The sequence below is a fragment of the Mus musculus genome, chromosome 5, assembly GCF_000001635.26.
Source record: "Mus musculus strain C57BL/6J chromosome 5, GRCm38.p6 C57BL/6J".
NCBI lineage: Eukaryota > Metazoa > Chordata > Mammalia > Rodentia > Muridae > Mus > Mus musculus.
Genome location: NC_000071.6, coordinates 23,724,532 through 23,745,342, shown reverse-complemented (window position 1 = coordinate 23,745,342; position 20,811 = coordinate 23,724,532). Strand labels below are relative to the sequence as shown.

General features: G+C 45.5%; 1 protein-coding gene across 4 annotated transcripts in view; it reads left to right on the top strand.

Annotated features, from left to right (window-relative positions):
* The window catches only part of Pus7 (pseudouridylate synthase 7), a 43,547-nt gene extending 38,369 nt beyond the window's left edge, over positions 1 to 5,178 (top strand). For 3 of the 4 annotated variants that reach the window (NM_178403.5, NM_001289780.1, NM_001289781.1), the window contains 3 exons: positions 1,797 to 1,926; positions 2,908 to 2,999; positions 3,367 to 5,178. In NM_178403.5, coding sequence (NP_848490.2) covers positions 1,797 to 1,926; positions 2,908 to 2,999; positions 3,367 to 3,503 — 359 coding nt within the window. In that variant the 3' untranslated portion in view covers positions 3,504 to 5,178. The remainder of the gene's footprint in view (positions 1 to 1,796; positions 1,927 to 2,907; positions 3,000 to 3,366) is intronic. The other variant, XR_880846.2, reaches the window with a different exon arrangement.
* The last annotated feature ends 15,633 nt before the right edge of the window (positions 5,179 to 20,811 follow it).

The window sequence follows — 20,811 nt, the reverse complement described above, 5'->3', positions numbered from 1 at the left end:
TAGAGATAAGAACGGGGATTTGTGAGAGGCATTGGCTTGATTACAGCTACCGAGAAGTCCTGGGCTATCTGTGTGCTAGAGAAAGAACCAGAGACGCCATTGATCTGTCAAGTCAGGGGCTTCAGGTGCAGACCTGGGGTCTGCTGGTACAAGTCGTGAAGTCCGGGAGCAGGAGAAAAATAGTGTCTGAGGTCTGTGAATAGGGAGCGCCTCGGCCTTTCCTCAGCCTTTCTGCTCTCTTCAGGGCACGTCCACAGGAGAAAAGAACCTGACCACACTCAGATCATTGAGGGAAGTCAAGACAGAAATGCAAACAAGGACAGCTGCAGGAGCGAGAGCAAAGCTGCTCACTGGATTGTTCGGCTCCCTTACTTAGACAGCCCCACCCACGGTGAACCAGACCTTCCTACGTTAACACAGCAGTCAGGAAAAACATACCTCAGACTTGCCACAGGCCAGTGTGATGAAAACAATCCCTTACTTAAGGTTCCCTTCTCCCAGGTGACAATACTTGGTATTGAGTTAATAAAAATGATTGGTACACCAAGTGTCCATGAGTCGAGCTAATACCCTAAGTCAGCCATCACTAAAAAGAAGAAGAGGCAGGAGGATCACTGAGTTTGAGGCCAACCTGTCCATGTAAGTTAGAGACTAGCTAGGGATACATAGTGAAACCTTGTCTTCAAAAGAGAAAAAGTATCAAGGGTCAGCAAGATGGGTAAAGGCACTTGTTGTGTGACAGAGAAAATTTGGTCCCTAGAACTCTTGTGAAGTCAAGGAAAGGACCACCGCCACATGTGCGCTACGCCCACACACAGAACGACCCTCTCTTATGAACACACACGCACTCTCTGAGCTAGGTGTGGTGGTCCATGGCTTGGGAGGCAGAGGCAGAGGCAGAGGCAGGTGGAGCTCTTAAATTTGAGGCCAGCCAGCTCTACAGAGCTCGTTCCAGGATAGCCGGTACTACACAGGGAAACCATCTCTCAAACAATTAAATAAATAATTTGTGAAACAACAACAAAAATAAGGAGTCAGGAGTTACTGTTGAATCCTCGTAGCCTGGGGCAGACAAATCCAAAAATGTCAAAGGAGGGACAGCTGAAGGAACCAGAGTCAACTAGAACCCCTGACAGCGCTAGTGCTTGTGGGTACATGTGGAGGCCAGCTAGTCTGCCGTGTTCCAGAGAGCCACGGGAGTTAGGGAAACAAGCCTGTTTGGAGTAGGAGGGACCATCTAATATGTGCCTCGGGTAACAGTCCCTCACAAATGACATGTAAGGGAATATTAGAAAACGCCTGTGGGCTGAGGTGACCAGGGCTCCTGGTTTTAAACATTTAGAGTCACTGTGTATAAATTGTACTTAGAGGGGCTGGGCGTGGTGGCACACGCCTTTAATCCCAGCACTCAGGAGGCAGAGGCAGGTGGATTTCTGAGTTCGAGGCCAGCCTGGTCTACAGAGTGAGTTCCAGGACAGCCAGGGCTATACAGAGAAACCCTGTCTCAAACAACCAAAAAAAAAAATTGTACTTAGAAAGTCCATGTGAAGTTAGCTTGGAAACTATGCCACACTCCCTGTGGCTGGTTACATACATAAAAACCCCAGGGTGACTGAAGTAAAGCTGGAGGCGAGGCGCTTTCTAGGCCTGTTTTACTACATCACTAGGGTTAACTACTTGTTTGGGGCAGTCTGACTAGACTTGTTAACGGTATTTCTAATATTGTGAGTTTACCGCTAGTTCAAGGAAACCTGCTGACAGGCTGTGCTCCAGTTAACTGTTTGTTTTTGTGTTAGTCAGCGAGGCCTACAGGGAAATGCTTGCTGCAGACAACCTTGATATTGACAACATGAGACACACGATTCGAGATTACTCCTTATCGGGGGCCTACCGAAGGATCATCATCAGGCCTCAGAGCGTCAGCTGGTGAGTGTGACCTGAAGCACCCTGCGGGGTCCTGTAGAATCACAAGGTTTTGTGTTGTGTGTGTGTCTTTCTGTGCTCAGAACCTAGTATATAATGTGCCATAGCTGTCGCCTGCCCTTATTACCACGGTTACCACTGCCACCGGTTTTTGTTTTTCAAGTGCTCAACGAATTAGAGTTGGCTACAGTCATACAGCGACAGTTAATTCTCGTACGTTTTGTTGGAATCCCTGACTTACTGGACAGATGTACAGAAAATGAGCTTCCTCGCCTTTCTCTGTAAAACTTCCATTTGCTTCTGGGACTAGAAAGATGTCTCAGCAGTAAGATACTGGCTGTTCCTCCAGAGACCCAGGTTCAATTCCCAGCACCCACATGGCGGCTCACAATGGCTGTAACTTTGGTCCCAGGGGATTCACACACTCTTCTGACCTCCTTGAGCACTGCACACCTGGTGCACAGACACACATGCAGGCAAAACACTCATACATACAAAATAAGATTAGAATTAAAAAAAATTTTAAAAGATGCCTTTGATATTTATTCTGTTTTTTCAAGTTTTTTGAACTTTAAAATGAAATCCTGTACTAGTTGACCATTTCCAGGAAATTCTTTTTCCTGATTCTCTTTCTTTTCCTGGCTGTGGCCATGAAGTTGTCAGAGTTGGCGTTTACCACGCACAGTCTGGAGAGCAGTCTCTCCTGAGAGGGTGATGGCCGCAGTGCCCACTGTGGAGGAAATGTGAAGGCCACGGTGACTTCCACCGTCTGTGCAAAGTGATGCCTGCCGTGCTACGGAACCATCCTCATCCTTCCCACCGTCCAGGGCCACTGGGCTCTACTGTGCAGCAGTGGGGAGGCCTGCAGCCAGCCTGGGTGCTTTCCTTGCCCAGCGAATGAGGACAGTGACGACGAGCAAGAGGAGGAGCCGTGTGCCCCTTCTCACGCTCGCTCATGCTCACCTCTCTCTGTGTGTTTTGAAGGGAAGTTGTTGCATATGATGATCCTAAAATTCCACTTTTCAACACGGATGTGGACAACCTCGAGGGGAAACCACCACCAGTGTTTGCTTCTGGTAAGTCAGTGCTATGGGAGTGTTTTCTATGGGTCGGCGCGTGCGCACTGCACACACGGGAGATCAGAGGATGATTCAGAGGGGTCAGTTCTCTTTACCCTTTTGCTCCTGGGGACATTTAAGTCCAGACTTAGTGCAGCTGCTTCTACTTGACGGGCGCCTTTGCCAGCCCTTCCTGCCCTGGTCATCAGGTTCCTGAGTACAGCTACCATACCCCGCTGGTCCATACACTCCTGTGCTCTCATGTTGTGGTCTCATCCTGCGAGCACCCTTGGGGAGTGGAATCGTAAGGAAAGGGGCGTAGCTTTTGGGGAAGCCCCGTGATCTTTGGTCAGTCTTTTGGTCACTCTTCTTTCTTGCCCGGCAGAAGGCAAATACAGGGCTCTGAAGATGGACTTTTCTCTTCCTCCTTCTACTTACGCCACCATGGCCATTCGAGAAGTGCTCAAAATGGACACCAGCATCAAGAACCAGACCCAGCTAAATACGAGCTGGCTGCGATGAACAGTGCATCGCTCAGAGAGGGGATGCAGACCTGCTTCTGACCTCCTATTCTGGTCTTTTTTTAAGTGCTGACTCATGTTTGGAGTTTAAAACTTTTGTAGTAAAGGATGATTTGTATTTTGTAAAGTTTTTAATCAGCTTAAATACTTTGCAATATTTGTACACATATACAAGTCCTGAGGATCCTAATTTCAGCTCAGAGATCGAATTGGGTCAGCATATCCTGTAGGTGCTTAGATTCTAGTACAGCATCAGCTTCCTGCCTTTAACACAGGGAAGGGGGACTTGGTTTAAAGTTGCGGTTTTAGGTTTTGCTGCACACCTGAAGTACAAACCAGAATCTTAGATGTTTGTGATGAGATTACACATGGTCCGTGTCAGAGCAAATGCAGCAGACTGGAAACTAGAGACTGCACACTTAACACGCAGTTCCCGTGTTGGTTTCAATAATAACAAAACATCCACGGGTTTATAAACACGGCGTGGCTTTTGTTGAGTGACTGTGTTAGCTTCAGGTGAGCATTTATACACATCTTAGCTTGCAGTGGCTTTTCTGGTTAGTCTATCAGCATCTTTCAGGGCACTCTTTTCCTTGATAGGAGCCTGTAGCTTTTCTTGGGTACAGTCTGATTTTACTCTGGGTGCCTCTTACTCTCAGAACCTTTTCACTGGACTCAGAAGTAAATAGTGTGAGTTCCAGGACAGCCAGGGCTACACAGAGAAACCCTGTCTCGAACGCAAAAAAACAAACAAACAAAAGGTAAATAGTGACCATGAAGGAAATCTGGGAAACTTAGAATGGCTCCTGCAGCCGGGCGTGGTGGCCACGCCTTTAATTCCAGCCCCCGGGAGGCAGAGGCAGGCGGATTTCTGAGTTCAAGGCCATCCTGGTCTACAGAGTGAGTTTCAGGACAGAGAAACCCTGTCTCAAAAAACCAAAAAAAAAAAAAGAAGAAGGGCTCCTACTTCCATCTGCAGCGCTGACCCTCAGCCAGCAGCTGCTTAGGGGTTTCCATCATGGCAGTGCAGAAAACCCTCCTCTAAAAAGATGGATATGCCTTTCAGACAGTGTGAGACATGACTCTAGCCAGTTTTATTTTCTGTTATTTCTTAAAGCAAATGTAATAAATATTTTTAAGAACACATTTTTTACTAATTATGTAAATAAATCAAATAAATATTCTAAAACTGAGTGCATGTAAAAATCTTGTCCCTGGCTAACGGGCAACAAGGCGCTCGATGAGTGGACAGTTGACAGTCGTCAGCAGATGTGGCATAGTGGCGTCTCTATCAAGATGGGCTGTGAGACTCATACAGTATCCACTGGGGTGACTGACTCATGGCCTGGACTCAAGGTAATTCCTCCCACGGTGTCGCTCCCTGGCCTCCCAGTGTGCTTTCTGGAGTGAAGAAGATGCCTGGAGAGAGACAACAGCCATTAAAGTATAATTGAGGGGGCTGATGAGATGGCTCAGTGGTTAAGAGCGCCAACTGCTCTTCCGAAGGTCCTGAGTTCAAATCCCAGCAATCACATGTTGGCTCATAACCATCCGTAACGAAATCTGATGCTCTCTCTTTTGGAGTGTCTGAAGACAGCTACAGTGTACTTACATATAATAAATAAATAAATAAATAAATAAATAAATAAATAAATAAATAAATAAGGGGGAAAGTATAATTGAGAACCAATAGTGCATTTCTCCTCCCTCTCCTCCTTTCCTTTCCTCTCCTCTCCTCACACTGGCCACTGGCCACACACTGCTGAAGCGAAAGGAATGAGTCAGACCTGATCCTTCCAGCCAGCTCACACTTCTACGGACCCCAAGTGTAAGTGTCCATGATTACTGAGGTTACCCTGGATTCAAATAGTCTGCAAACAAAAAAGAGTTTTATCCTGCAGAGGACTTGTATACTAGGGTCTACCATCTACAAAGAGAGAGAGAGATCCTGAACTGAGCTCACAGGACCAATTTAAAGCACATTACGGGAATTCCAGAGTAGGTGACCTTAATCTTGCTCCATCTCTAGGAATCGTTCAGAACCATTGTTGGGGCCTAGGGGCTTGCCACTGGAAGTCTGGAAACTGTTGCTGCCCCATCGTCCTTGCCTCAGGCCAGGTGGTAGTGCAGCTTCTGAGGCCTGGATATGCCTAGTTCTTAAAAACAGATTGAGGCCCAGTCTCCTGAACTGCCTATTTGAAGCCTGTCATGGAGTTAGCCTAGCCTTCTCAAAGCAAGGTAAATAACTCAAAGTAGCTTCAGGAAGTCCTGAAACTGACCAGATCCACTAGGCCCCTCCCTGCCAGAATAAAGTATAGGAGCCAAGGAGTCTCAGACAAGCTGAGCTGCAAAGACTGAGACCAGACCAGCCTCCTGAAAGAAGCAGAAACCAGCTGAGCTGCCTGGAAGAGGTATAGAGCAGAGGTTCCTGGAAAGGACCCCGCCAGCCTCTGGGCTGCCTGCAGGCTGTGCAGTGTTCCCAGCTTTGTAAGGGGTCATCTGTGCTAAGGTGAGCCTTAGTGATGCAGCTGTCTGAGTCATTTCTGATTCTGTAAGTCACCCGCTGGTTCACCAAGTTGGACCTCGGTAGACAAGTAAATGTGAGCTGAATCTCTAGCATGACCATGTCACAGCAGCAGGAGCGTCAAGGCATTCCAGACTGCCTTGATAACAGCAGGAAGTGAGGACCAAGAGGAGCACAAAAATAACACCCTCATGGGCAGTCAGACAACTCAACAGAGTTAATTTGTGCTAATTAGAACATCCAAAGGATACTGCACTATTAGGTTGTTGTTGCAGGATTTAACTGGACTGTGGTCTGGCTGCAGAGTAAATAGGAAGGATCATCCAGAGGACTGAGGGCAGCAAGTACCTCAGCATCAGGACAGCAGAGGGAAGACTTAATGCAAAGGAGAACGTAAAGAGGGGAAAGAAACAGTAGACCACGATTTCCCCAGCAATGTGACACATCAAGTGCCCAATGCATCTGATTTGAAAAAGATCCCCTTGCCGGGAGAGTTCAATCTAAAATCTTCCAACAGTAGAAATTGAACATCCATGGTACTTACAAAGTAGCCAATCACATCGATACAGATTTCTCAATGCCAAGCGTTGGCCAGTACCCAGTGATGTCTTCAAGCATGCAAGAAAAAAATCTGAGAGCCTACAGTTCTTAACACATAGGTGTCCTCCCGGTGCACTTTGAGAGCGCAGTGGGGCATGGCAAGAGCTCCAACAGATTGTGTCTAGCCACTATTTGACCCAAAAACCAAAAGGCAAACTGAGAGGAAGGAGAGAAATTTAATCAGTATGTCTATATTGAGATACATTAAGATAATATCTGCATTGAAAGATGTTAAGATATAAAGCATGACACTTCCACCCTAGAGGGGAACACTGGCCTGAACACTCTGCTAGCATGGGGGCAGGGGTCGGGGGAGGGGTAGCCTAAGAATGAGTCTTGGTCAAACTGTGGTTTGGTTTATCATCTCAGGACTGGTCAGGGGTCACTGCTGCCTAAGCAACAGACAAGACTGTCCACACAAGATCTTTGTTTATCAGATTTGTAGTTTCTGGGATTCAAGGTAATGACACAGGAGGCTGACTAACAGCAAAATGAGCAGATTCAAAATAGAGACTGTTGGGCTGGCGAGATGGTTCAGTGGGTTAGAGCACTGACTGCTCTTCTGAAGTTCCTGAGTTCAAATCCCAGCAACCACATGGTGGCTCACAACCACCTGTAATGAGATCTGACGTCCTCTTCTGTTGTGTCTGAAGACAGCTACAGTGTACTTATTAATAATAATGAATAAATCTTTGGGACTGAGCAAATGGAGTTGACCTGAGTGGGGTGACCAGAGCAACCAGAGCAAGCACAGGTCCTAAAAATTCAATTCCCAACAACCATATGAAGGCTCACAACCAGCTGTACATGTACATACAATAAATAAATAAATCTTTTTTTAAAAAATAGAGACTGTTGCAGAAAATATTTAAAAAGGAACTAGCACAAACCCGAGCTAGTGCCAGCAACTCTCTGCCAAAGCAGCCTGGCCGGCCATGCACTGATGGGCAATGGGCGACCTGTTTTTATCTCATGGAGACTCTGACTCAGTGCTCCAAAATCTCTCCACCCAGCTCACTAAGTACCCACTGGCACTGGCAGTCACTACCAGGCCAATCCCGTGCTTCAAATCCCCCACGGCCTTTGTGGTGCACATCTGGCAAACACACCTTGCCCAGTACCTTTCTCTCTTGAACTCGGGCAAGTCACCACGTGAAGAAAAACACAGCACAAACTTAGTTCAGAAACGACGGTAACTCAATCATTGGGCACAGCAACTAAAATCCTAATCCTGTAAGTCTTATTAAATCTAAATCCTCTAGTGGCAAATCCTGATGGATCTGCCACTGAAACCAGGAGACATCTTGTCCTCACATTATCCCATCCAAAAGGACCTAACTCTCTCCTGCTTCCTCTCTTCCTCCATCCAACCTGGAAGTCCCGCCTACTCGCCCAGTGATAGATTCCTTTATTCATTAGGGAATTGGTTCACAAGAAGTCACTTAAGTATTTGACTCACTCCTTGTCTGCAACCCCTCCTAGGAGAGCAGAATTAGCATCAAAATACAAACAGTACCAGGCCCATCCTCAAGCGGAGGCAGAGATGCCAAATGTTTAATCCTGATTAGTTACGCATTAGACCTAAGTGGAGGCAGAGATGCCAAGTGGTAACCCATTAGACCTAAGTGGAAAGTTGGTGTCTTTAAGCAAATTCTCTCTCCAAGTCCTTGTTATAAACCCACACCACCTAGGCTCTGACTTCCCTCAGTGTCTTACAATATAATTCTAACTCTGTCCACAGAGAGCTCATCTCAACACTGCTCCTATTCGGATCATCATGAGCCCATATTTCTTACTTCTTACCAACTTGTTTTCCATAAGAAATTCCTATGGCTCCCACCTTCAGATATAAAAGTGTGTGAGAGCAGCTCACAGCACAGGATACAACACTGCTGGCAGGTTTATTATACAGGACGTAATTCAGGAATAGCAAGACTGGGAGATACATAATGAAAGCTAGAGGGAGGAGACTAGAATTTCCGGGCAAACAGCACCCCAGTGTAATCACTGCATCCCACAGTCCAGGGGTTTTTTTAGAGGTTCTGCCACAGACGCATGAATGGCCAAAATCTAATGTTGGCTTAAGTCAGTCCTTGCTTCCTGAAGAGACACTGAAATTCCACTCCTCCCATCCAACCTGGCTAGTTTCCCTGGCAACAAGCCCAAATGCTGTGGTCATTTCAGATCCTGGAAGGTACTTTTTATGAATAGCTATTTATTTGTTTTTCTTTTATGTCTATAAGCATTTGCCTACATGGATGACGTGTATCACATGTGCACAGTGCCCATGGAGGCCAGAAGAGAGTCAGATCCTCGAGAACTAGAGTTGCAGGCAGTTGTGTACCACAAGTGGGTGCTGGGAATTGAACCCAGGGCTTCAGGAAGAGCTGCTAGTGCTCTTAGAGCACTGAGCCATCTCCCCACCCCCAGCAGCTGTTTCTTGTCATTTAAGAAACTCAAGGGTTTCAGGAGCCCTATGCCAGAGTTGAAAAAGGCCAAATTCACGTTTTGTTATAAATTCTAACATCACAAATATGTAGTTTTAGCCGGTCGTGGTGGTGCATGCCTTTAATCCCAGCACTCGGGAGGCAGAGGCAGGTGGATTTCTGAGTTCGAGGCCAGCCTGGTCTACAGAGTGAGTTCCAGGACAGCCAGGGCTACACAGAGAACCTGTCTCGGAAAAAAAAAAAAAAGTAGTTTTAAATCATGATAAATGCTGTGAAGAATATTCAACAAGAAAGAGAATGAGGAGGTGGTAAGAAAGTGTTGTACTGAGTCGTTCAGCAAACCTCTCAGGAGAGCTCAGATGAGAGCATGAGACAGAAGAGCTGAGCCAGAGGCCCTGGAAGGAAGCATGCACAGTCTGCTGGGGCAGAAAGAAAAGAAATCCAAGTGCTGGGATCAAAGGCGTGCGCTACCACGCCGGACCAGGGCATTTTCTTGATATGGGAATGCCAGCCCACGGTGGGCAAGGCCACAGCAGGACAAGTGGTCCTAGTGCAAGGCAAGTGGTGTAAGAAAGCAGGCCACAGAGAGCAGCCAGCATGCAGTGCTCTTCCGTGGCTTCTGCTTCAGTTCCTGCCTCACGAGGACTGTAAGCTGTGAGATACACTAAACCCTTTCCTCCAGAGTTGCTCCTAGTCTTGGTGCTTATCACAGCAATAGAAAGCAAACTGAGACGTGGGGAGTATGCCTTGGAAGTCTGGATTTCCAGTTGAGGTCAAGAGAAAACAGTGGTTGTGACCAGAGCATCATAGATGGATACCTCCTTAGCACCACAGTCATAGAGACTTTATATTTTTTTAAAGACAGGGTCTCATTTAGTCTAAGGTTGAACTCCAACTCAGTGTATAGTGAGGCTGACCTTATGTTTATGATTCTCCACCATCCACTTGTCTGTCTGTCTTTTTCCCTTTCTTTCTTTCTTTTTTTCTTCCTTCCTTCCTTCCTTCCTTCCTTCCTTCCTTCCTTCCTTCCTTCCTTCCTTCCTTCCTTCCTTCCTTCCTTCCTTCCTTCCCTCCCCTCTCTCTCTCTCTCTCTCTCTCTCTCTCTCTCTCTCTCTCTCTCTCTCTCTCTCTCTCTCTCTCTCTCTCTCTTTTTTCGAGACAGGGTTTCTCTGTGTAGCCCTGGCTGTACTGGAACTCACTTTGTAGACCAGGCTAGCCTTGATCTCAGAAATCCGCCTGCCTCTGCCTCCCAAGTGCTGGGATTAAAGGCGCGCGCCACCACTGCCCGACTTCCTTTTCATTTTTTGAAATCCTTTCTGCCTTTATTTTTTTCCCCTTGAATGTATAGCAATGTAAAACAATGTAGAACCTCTTTTATTCTTAAAGACATCACACTGACTAACAAAGATATAAATAGTAATAACAATGATTGTTAGATTAATCTACTAAAAAGGAAAAATTATTTGTGTTAGTGCAGGTTGCTATAACCAAGTACCATAAACCATAAAGGGGTGTAAAACTATGTGTGTCCCTACTTTTATTTTTAATTTTGTATTTATTATATATGGTACATATTATTTTGTAATTATATTTTATAATTATTGTATATTACATATGTATGTATTTATATTTAGTTTTGTATATGCTACTCTACCATAGAGTAGAGTGTAGGAACAGCTGGGAATAGGGAGCAAACATACTTGTCTGGCCTCAGTGGGAGAGGAAGCACCTAGCCTCACAGAAACTTGAAGTTCCAGGGTGGGGGATACCCAGGAAAGCGGGGAAGGGAAAGGATTGTGGAGGGGGTGACTGGGAGGAGGGCAGTGAGCAGGATGTAAAATGAGTAACAAAGTAAATTTTTAAAAATGACAACCAACATTAAAAAAGGCACTGATCGGGCTGGTGAGATGGCTCAGTGGGTAAGAGCTCTTCCGAAGGTCTAGAGTTCAAATCCCAGCAACCACATGGTGGCTCACAACCATCCGTAACAAGACCTGAGTCCCTCTTCTGGAGTGTCTGAAGACAGCTACAGTGTACTTACATATAATAAATAAATAAATAAATCTTAAAAAAAAAAAGGCACTGATCCCATTATCTGGGCTCCACCATTATGCCTACTTAATTATCTGGGCTCCACCCTCATGCCTAATTGCCTCCCACAGGCCCAGCACACACTTTAGAGAACATACATGTTCAGTCTACAGTGTTATAGGAAATCTGAAGCCAGCATAAGCATAATACTTAAAACATATTTAATACATTCTAACCATTAAAAGTTAATGATCTGCTGAATATGTCTTGAAATTCCATCAACTCCCACAGGAAACTCCTTCCTTGGAGATAGTTATCCACTTCAGATGTCTGAGGAAGTGAACTGTGTCATTCCAACTAGAAGCACTGATTGGCATATGTCAGTTTCACTTAAAGTATGATCTGCTTTTCTAAAGTTAATGTAGAAGATGATTACCTGAAGACAGGGTCTGCTGAGTGTGCACATGTATGTATGTAACAGAGGCTGCAACAACCCTTGCATGCCCTACCCCCTCCCAACTGTTGGTATTTATCATGTTAATTGGCCAGGAGACAATGGCTATCCACTTTTGACACACATGCCTTTTTCACCAGCAATAAATGCAATGCTGTTAGTTAAAAGGTAAGCACTGACCAGATCCTAGCGGCTGCTCAGACTGGTTTCTCAAATGCAGATGTTGAAAGCCAGAGCCCACAAGTCTGGGGTGAGTGAGCATCTCCCCTTCTCTCTGCCTCCTTTCTTCCTGGGTTCCAAAAGGGACCAGAGCTGCTCTCTCAGTGCCTTGAATGTGTGCTGGGGAATGACAGAGCAGTATTACTCTCTCCCCATTTCTCGTATTCTTCTCTGTGAGAATGGGTATCATCTAGCAACCTGTGCTGGCCGCAAAGTTGCTACACAGCTAAGGATGACCTTGAACCTCTGCTCCTCCTACCCCTACTTCAGCAGTGCTGAAATTACAGGTAAATGCCACTGCACTCAGTTCATGCAATGCCGGGGATCGAACCCAGTGCTTCATGAATGCTAGGCAGTCATTCTATTAATTAGCCATATCCCCAGCCCATCGCTTCTTGGACTAACTCTAAGAAGGAGCTTGTGAACCCTCCAGCATTAGTGCTCGTGCCTGTCCTTGTTGGGTCTGCAGCACCTAGTTTTAAGAACAAGAGAATGTCCCTTTAGAAGGGATTTCTTTCTTTCTTCATGAGTCTCATCGCTTTGAGGGTTAATCTGACTACTCTGGCTGGCCTCAGCAAGAAGCCAGTAAAGTCAGTTTAGTCAGAAGCCCCTGTGGTGGTTTGAATATACTTGGCCCAGGACGTGGCACTATTAGGAGGTGTGGCCTTGTTGGAAGAAGTGTGTCACTGTGGGGGTGAGACCTAACCAAATGAGAGCCAGTCTTTTCCTAGCAGCCTTCAGATGAAGATGTAGAACTCTCAGCTTCACCTGTAATCCAAGCACTTTGAGAGAAAAACAAGAGTACATGGTTATTCTTGGCTATGAAGTTCAAGGCCGTCTGGGATACATGAGGCCCTGGTTTAAAATAAAACAAAATAATATAAAAACCAGGCTGGTTGTGGTGGTGCACACCTTTACTGCCAGCAGTTGGGAAGCAAAGGCCGGTTGATTTCAAAGAGCAGCCTGCTCTACATAGAGAGTTCTAGGCCAGCTAAAGCTAAACAGAGAGACCATGTCTCAAAAACAAAACAAAAGGGCTGGTGAGATGGCTCAGTGGGTAAGAGTAACCGACTGCTCTTCCGAAGGTCGGAAGTTCAAATCCCAGCAACCACATGGTGGCTCACAACCACCCGTAATGAGATCCGATGCCCTCTTCTGGTGCTACAGTGTACTTTACATATAATAAATAAATAAATAAATAAATCTTAAAAAAAAAAACAAAAGCAAAAAGAGCATGTCTCTTTAAACCCTGCTTTCAACCAGGGTGATGGCCCATGCCTGTGATTCCTGACCAGCTCGGGCTACATACTGAGAAAAAGTGCGTGCGTGCGTGCGCACACGCCTAGTTTAGAAATGATACTCCTCCCCTCATCCCATGATTACTGGATTGCCCCATAGAAACATCTCGATTCTGTGTACCTAGCAAATCCCCATTCTAGGTCTATAGTGTTTGTTTAATCCTCAGCTGCCAAGAGTTCTGCGGTTGCTACCCTTTAGCTATCAGTTCTTTTGTGGCCTTGTCCTCAGCTAACAGAGCTACTTAGCCCAAGGTCGAAAAGGACTGGTCCGTTCTAATATAATGGATGACCCAGCCAATTAACACTGTCTAGAGGGAATGTTTAAGGTCACAGCAGTCCTGAGTCTCTTGTGGGGAGTCATGAAGATTTCATAGCTCCAGCACAGGCTAACTTCCCCTCTACCTACTTCTGGCTCCTCCTCCTCTTCCTCCTTCTCCTTCTTTTCCTCTTCTTCCTCTTCCTCCTCCTCCTCCTCCTCCTCACTTTTTTTTTTTTTTTTGGTTTTTCGAGACAGGGTTTCTCTGTGTAGCTCTGGCTGTCCTGGAACTCACTCTGTAGACCAGGCTGGCCTCGAACTCAGAAATCCGCCTGCCTCTGCCTCCCGAGTGCTGGGATTAAAGGCGTGCGCCACCACGCCCGGCTTCCTCCTCACTTTTAAAGTTTTATTATTTTTATTTTGTGTGTGTGGACATTTTGCCCAAATGTGTGCCTATACACTACATGTATATGGTGTTCTCAGGAGCCAGAAAAGGTTGTTGGATCTCCATAAACTGGAGTTATAGACAGTTAAAGGCAGCCATGTAGGTACTAGGAACTAAACCCAGATTTTCTGCAACAACAGCCAGAGCTTTGACCACTGAGCCATCTCTTCAGCCTCCTTCCTTTTCTACTCTCCTTTCCTTCTCCTTCTTCTTTCTCTTCTTCATTTTTTATTTTTCAAGACAGGGTTTCGCTGTGTAGCCCTGGCTCTCCCAGACTCTATCTATAGATCAGGCTGTTCTTAAACTCAGAGATCTGCCTTCCTCTGCCTTCCAAATGCTGGAATTAAAGGTGTGCACCACCATGCCCAGCTTCTTTTTCATCTTTTTTTTTTTTAAGATTTATTTATTTATTATATGTAAGTACACTGTAGCTGTCTTCAGACACTCCAGAAGAGGGAGTCAGATCTTGTTACAGATGGTTGTGAGTCACCACGTGGTTGCTGGGATTTGAACTCCGGACCTTCGGAAGAGCAGTCGGGTGCTCTTACCCACTGAGCCATCTCACCAGCCCTCCTTTTCATCTTTTAAAGAGTGCTTGTTGCTCTTGCAGAGGACCCTGATTCAATTCCCAGAGCCCACAAGGAGGTTTACAACCATCCATAACGCTAGTTCCAGGGGATCCAATAACCTCTGTTGGCACCAAGCAAGGTCATGGTCTACATACACGTATAATCGAAAAGCACACACACAAAATAAAGTAAATCTACTAAAATTGTTTTGGTTTGTTGTTTGAGACAGGGTTTCTTTGTATAAGAGACTTAGATGTCCTGGAACTTGCTTTTATAGACCAGGCTGGCCTTGAATTGAAAGTGATCCTCCTGCCTCTGCCTTCACAGTGTTGTGATTAAGGTGTCCACTACAACCTAGCTACTGTTATTCAATTATATGATGTGTTAATTTCTTTCTCATAGAACAGTGGTTCTTAATATGTGGGTCACAACTCTTCTGGAGATCAAAGACTTTTAAACAGAGCATCACATAAGACCATCAGAAGTATCAGATATCTACATTACCATTCATAACAGTAGCACAATTACAATTATGAAATAGCAATGAAAATAGTTATGGTTGGGGGTCATCACAACACAAGGAGTTGTATTGAATGGTTGCAGCATTAGGAATGTTGAAAAGTACTACCAGGGGTTGGGGATTTAGTTCAGTGGTAGAGCGCTTGCCTAGCAACCCCAAGGCCCTGGGTTCGGTCCTCAGCTCCGGAAAAAGGAAAAAAAAAAAAAAAAAGAAAAGAAAAGTACTACCAACTATACTCAATGCTATACTACAAACCTTAGATACTTTTAAAAAGATTTATTTATTTATTTTATGTACATGAGTACACTGTAACTGTCTTCAGGCACACCAAAAGAGGGCATCAGATCCCATTACAGATGAGCCACCATGTGGTCTTACACGCGTTCTCGACCGGCCAGGAAAGACGCAGCAAACCAGAATCTTCTGCGGCAAAACTTTATTGCTTACATCTTCAGGAGCAAGAGTGCAAGAGAGCAAGAGCTCTATTGCTTACATCTTTAGGAGCCAGAGCGCAAGAGCGCAAGAGTGAGAATGGTGAAACCCCGTCCCTTTTAAGGAGAATTATCCTCCGCCTAGGATGTGTCACTCCCTGATTGGCTGCAGCCCATCGGCCGAGTTGTCGTCACGGGGAAGGCAGAGCACATGTAGTGGAAAACTACCCTTGGCACATGCGCAGATTATTTGTTTACCACTTAGAACACAGGATGTCAGCGCCATCTTGCAACGGCGAATGTGAGGGCGGCTCCCCACAGATCCCCCTTTTCTTTTAATAAGAGCAATAGGCCACCCATATTAATGAGAGTGGAGATAGAGGTCAAATCCCCAATGTGCAGGTAAAGGAGCCGTACACATAACCTCCTTCCAGGCTCATCACCCAGAGGGGTCCTGGTCTGGTCCCGTGTCGTTTTACCTGGGGAGAAGGACACTTGGACACTCAACCTTCTTGAAAGATGACATATCTCCCTAGAATAGGCTCATATATGCTGCAGAGCCCTTCTACTGCAGTGCTTAGCTGTGCAACTCTCTCGGGCTGCTGAAGCACACTCACTCTATTCCGTGCAATGAGACTAGCCTCGTGGGGTGCAAGAGCTGAATGGCCAGCGACCTATTGCTTAAGCATAGATAACCATATATCAGGGGAAGCACCATGTTCTAGTGCTGCAAGCGCCTGGGCAATAACCACCTTGTCTCTCCTAGTTTGGGCCTTAAGCTTACAGACCAACCAGAGAAGCAACACTAATCCACAGCAAAGTGTAGCTCCAAATAATATCAATCCCACCCATTCTTTAAAGAAGGAAAATGCTGAGGAGATCCAATTGGGTAATCCTTTGATCAGGGACAGGTCCAAGCGCGTGGAGTTGACCTGAATGATGGCAGTTCCCGAAGGGTCTGTTCAAATTCAGCCGTCCAATTCTGTAACATATACTGAGAAAGACTTTTTGACAAATTAGCTGCCCTAGTAAATTTCTCATACTGAATGGAAGTAACGGACAATCCCGGAAACTTTTGTTCACATCCCAGCTGAGCTATTTGCCATAATACATCTAGTTGTTCCTGGACAAGATCTATGCGTTGATTAACCAGCATGAGACCTCCCTGTATCTTGACATTAGCTGAGGCCTGTTTATCTATGACTGTAGTCACCGAGGCTGACAATGTGTTAATGGTGTCAGTCATCTGGACCTGTCCAGACAGAGCCAAGGCTGTCTGAATCAAGGCCAAACCCAGTTCCTTGTTACTGGTAAAAAAGCAGGGGAATACTTGAGCATTATACATCACCGGCATTGGGAGTGGAAATGTCGACATTATCCCCCAACGCTGCTCTCTCTTTGTTATTGTCGCCCTGGACATCACCAAGACGAGGGACATCAGTATTCCCTTGGTCAGTCTGGATTTTTCGGGTGAGTCTTTCTGGTATCCAAAATGGGTTGTTTTCATTCTGTGGAGAAACACAAACAGCTCCCCTGGATCTTATCAAAATAGGATCCGGGCCATACCATTTATTATCAAGGACATTTTTCCATTTAACCATCTCATTGGGCCTATCTGGCTCTGAACAATGACGTTCAGCCGCAGTATGGCCATGAGCATCAAGATTTAAAAAATTGAGTGTAAAGAGTGCCATAGACACAGACACTCTTGGTACTCGGGGTAGAGCCTCCTCGATTCCCCTCTTCTGTTTTAATAGATAGGATTTGAGGGTGCGATGCGCACGCTCAACAATACCCTGTCCTTGAGGGTTGTATGGAAGTCCAGTCAGGTGGGTCACGTCCATCTGACGGCAGAACTGCTGGAATTTTTGAGATGTATAAGCTGGTCCATTATCAGTCTTAAGGAGTTTGGGTTTCCCCCAAGCACTCCATGCCTCAAGGCAATGTTGAATCACATGTGAGGCCTTTTCTCCGGTTAACGGAGAAGCAAACATGATGCCAGAACATGTGTCAATGGACACATGTAAATATTGATTTCTCCCAAAGGAGGAAATGAGTGACATCCATTTGCCAGACCTGTAATGGCCTGACGCCACGGGGGTTTACCCCTACATGAGGAGTAGATAAAATTTGACAACAATCTAAAGGCATTATTAAGTAATCAGAATCATTTTCAGTAGAACCAATCCCTCTGGCAGCTCAAGGAATACTAGAGGAAGGAAAAACAGCCATGTAGGCTTGGCAAAATTATTAGTTGAGCTATTCTGTCCCCTTGTGATATAGAAAAGACAACTTGAGGACAAGAACAGAGAACCTGAAGTTCCCCTTTATAACCCTGATCTACAACTCCAGGGTGGACAATAAGACCTTGTAGGCTGCAAGAGCCTGCCTCTGTCATTCTGGCCACAAAATCTGAGAAGGACTCCTGAGGTCTCTGGACGATCTTTGTTAGTTGTCCAGTGGCTTCACCTGCTCGGGAGAGCGCCTTCCAGGCCCTAATAGCCTTTTCATCTGATTCAGAACTACTAAGAACTGGCTCCTTGAGCTCACCTAGTGATGAGTATAGGCTCCTTCTCCTAGAGACCTCCGCTAATTGATCTTTTTTCTTTTCCTTCCTTCTAATCTCTCCCCAGGTATTCTTACCTGACCTAAACTTTTCCTCGGGTTCAAGACCCGTGGAAAGGCCTGTATACTTATTTTGTGTACCATATTTCCTCTTTGCTCCTACTCTCTCTCCCCGCTTTACTTCTGATAGATTGCCCTGAATTTCATCCAGAATTTTCAGCCCTGCCTTAACCGCTTGATAACATGTGAAAAGGAACAAAAAGGCTCCTAACACTAGAGAAAGTTCAAGGCCAAACATACCTTGTAAAGCTATTTCCCACTTTACTTCTGATAGACTGTCTTGAATTTCGTTAGAAAGTTCAAGGCCAGACGTACCTTGTAAAGCTATTTCCCACTTTACTTCTGATAGACTGTCTTGAATTTCGTTAGAAAGTTCAAGACCAGACTTACCTTGTAAAGCTATACTTACGGGTACCCTGTTCCCCAGCTGAAGAGTTCTGAATTCATGCAGTTGAATCCTTCTCAACAGTCTGTTTTACGGGAACCTTTATGACCGTGACCCGCAGTTCTGGTTCCGGAATGAGGGATCTTCCTTGCACCGGTGATGGTAAATTCCATCCCGGGTTTTCTCGTCCCGGGATTTCTCGTCCCAGGTCTTCTCGTCCCGGGTCTCAGCACCAACTCTTACACGCGTTCTCGACCGGCCAGGAAAGACGCAGCAAACCAGAATCTTCTGCAGCAAAACTTTATTGCTTACATCTTCAGGAGCAAGAGTGCAAGAGAGCAAGAGCTCTATTGCTTACATCTTTAGGAGCCAGAGCGCAAGAGCGCAAGAGTGCAAGAGAGAGAATGGTGAAACCCCGTCCCTTTTAAGGAGAATTATCCTCCGCCTAGGATGTGTCACTCCCTGATTGGCTGCAGCCCATCGGCCGAGTTGTCGTCACGGGGAAGGCAGAGCACATGTAGTGGAAAACTACCCTTGGCACATGCGCAGATTATTTGTTTACCACTTAGAACACAGGATGTCAGCGCCATCTTGCAACGGCGAATGTGAGGGCGGCTCCCCACAATGTGGTTGCTGGGAATTGAACTCAGGACCTCTGGGAGAGCAGCCAGTGCTCTTAACCATTGAGCCATCTCTCCAGCCCAGATGTTTTTATGTAAATAATCTGTAATAGTTATATACTTTTTTGTGGGGAGATTTGGGGGCCATTTGGCAGGAATCTGACATTGGCCAAAGACAAGGAAATGGGCTTCAGGTAGGAATCCAGATAAAACTAAGGAAAATAATGAGAAAAAACCAGGAGTCTGTCCTAGATGCAACAGAGGGAGGGACTCATTGGACTAATGAATGCAGGTCTAAGAGAGATGACCCAGAAAATCCTCTCCCTCAGGGAAACGGGTGAGGGTCCAGCACCAGGCCATGCAGTTCATTCCTTGGCAAAACAATCCTTTCAGCATTATCTTCCAAGCCACCCCAGGCAGGGCAGGACTGGACCTCAGTTCCACTGCCTACACAGTATTAACTCCTAAAATGGAGATGCAGGTTCTTCCTACTAGAATATAAGGTCCGCTGGTGCCAGAAACTGTAGGATTGTTACTAGGTGGAAGCAGCACCACTATGGTGGGATTGATGACTGTCTCAGGAGTCATAGATGCAGGTTATACCAGGACAATTAAAATTATAACTTCTTCACCTACCCATATTTCTGTCATTCAACCTAGACAGAGAATTGGTCAATTACTCCTTATACCATTGGTTATGACAAAAAATAAGTTTAAACTAATGTTCGGGAACCAAAAGGATTGGGTTCTTCAGAAGCTTATTAGGTCCAAGCGATAAAAGCTGAAAGACCTGAACTAGTCTTAAGAATAAATGGAAGCTGGGCGGTGGTGGCACATATCTTTAATCCCAGCACTCGGGAGGCAGAGGCAGGTGGATTTCTGAGTTCGAGGCCAGCCTGATCTACAAAGTGAGTTCCAGGACAGCCAGGGCTATACAGAGAAACCCTGTCTCAGAAAAACAAAACAAAACAAACAAACAAACAAAAGAATAAATGGAAAAAAACTTAGATGCAGGAGCAGATGTACCTGTAATAACCTCTGTTCCCTGCCTGGATCTTGGCCCAAAACAACTACCAATACTCAATTACAAGGGATAGGGCAAAGTCAGAGTCCTGAGCAAAGCAGTGATCTCTTACATTGGGAGGATGAGGAAGGTCACCAAGGATATATTCAACCTTACATTGTTTCGAATTTGCTGTTAATTTGTGGGGGAGAGATATAATGAAGGACATGGGAGTCCTTCTATACAGTCCAAATAGAAATAGTAAAGTTACACAACAAATGTTTGATTGTGGTTATTTACCTAACCAAGGGTTAGGAGAGCAAAATCAGGGAGAACTAGAGCCCATTATAGTTAGCCCTAGAAGATAAAAAGGGTATTTTTAATGGAGACCATTGACAAGCCTGCCCTCCAAGTGGATAAAATCATTTAGAAAAGTGATGTTCCTATATGGGTTGATCAGTGGTCTCTTACTTCAGAAAAAATCCTGGCCACTCAATAGCTAGTGCAGGAGCAGTTGCAAGCTGGCCACATTGAACCTTCCAGTTCCCCCTGGAACTCACCTATATTTGTAATTAAGAAAAATATCAGCTGAGCAGTGGTGGCACATGCCTTTAATTCCAGCACTTGGGAGGCAGAGGCAGGTAGGTTTGAGGCCACCAGCCTGGTCTACAGAGTGAGTTCCAGGACAGCCAAGGCTATACAGAGAAACCGTCTCGGAAAACCAAAAAAAAAAAAAAAAAAAAAAAAAAAAAAGAAAGAAAAAAGAAAGAAAAGAAAAAAGAAAAATAAATATCAGGTAAGTGGAGATTATTGCAAGATTTAGGAAAGGTTAATTTAAACTATGGAACTCATGAGGGCATTACAATATGGCCTACCTACCCC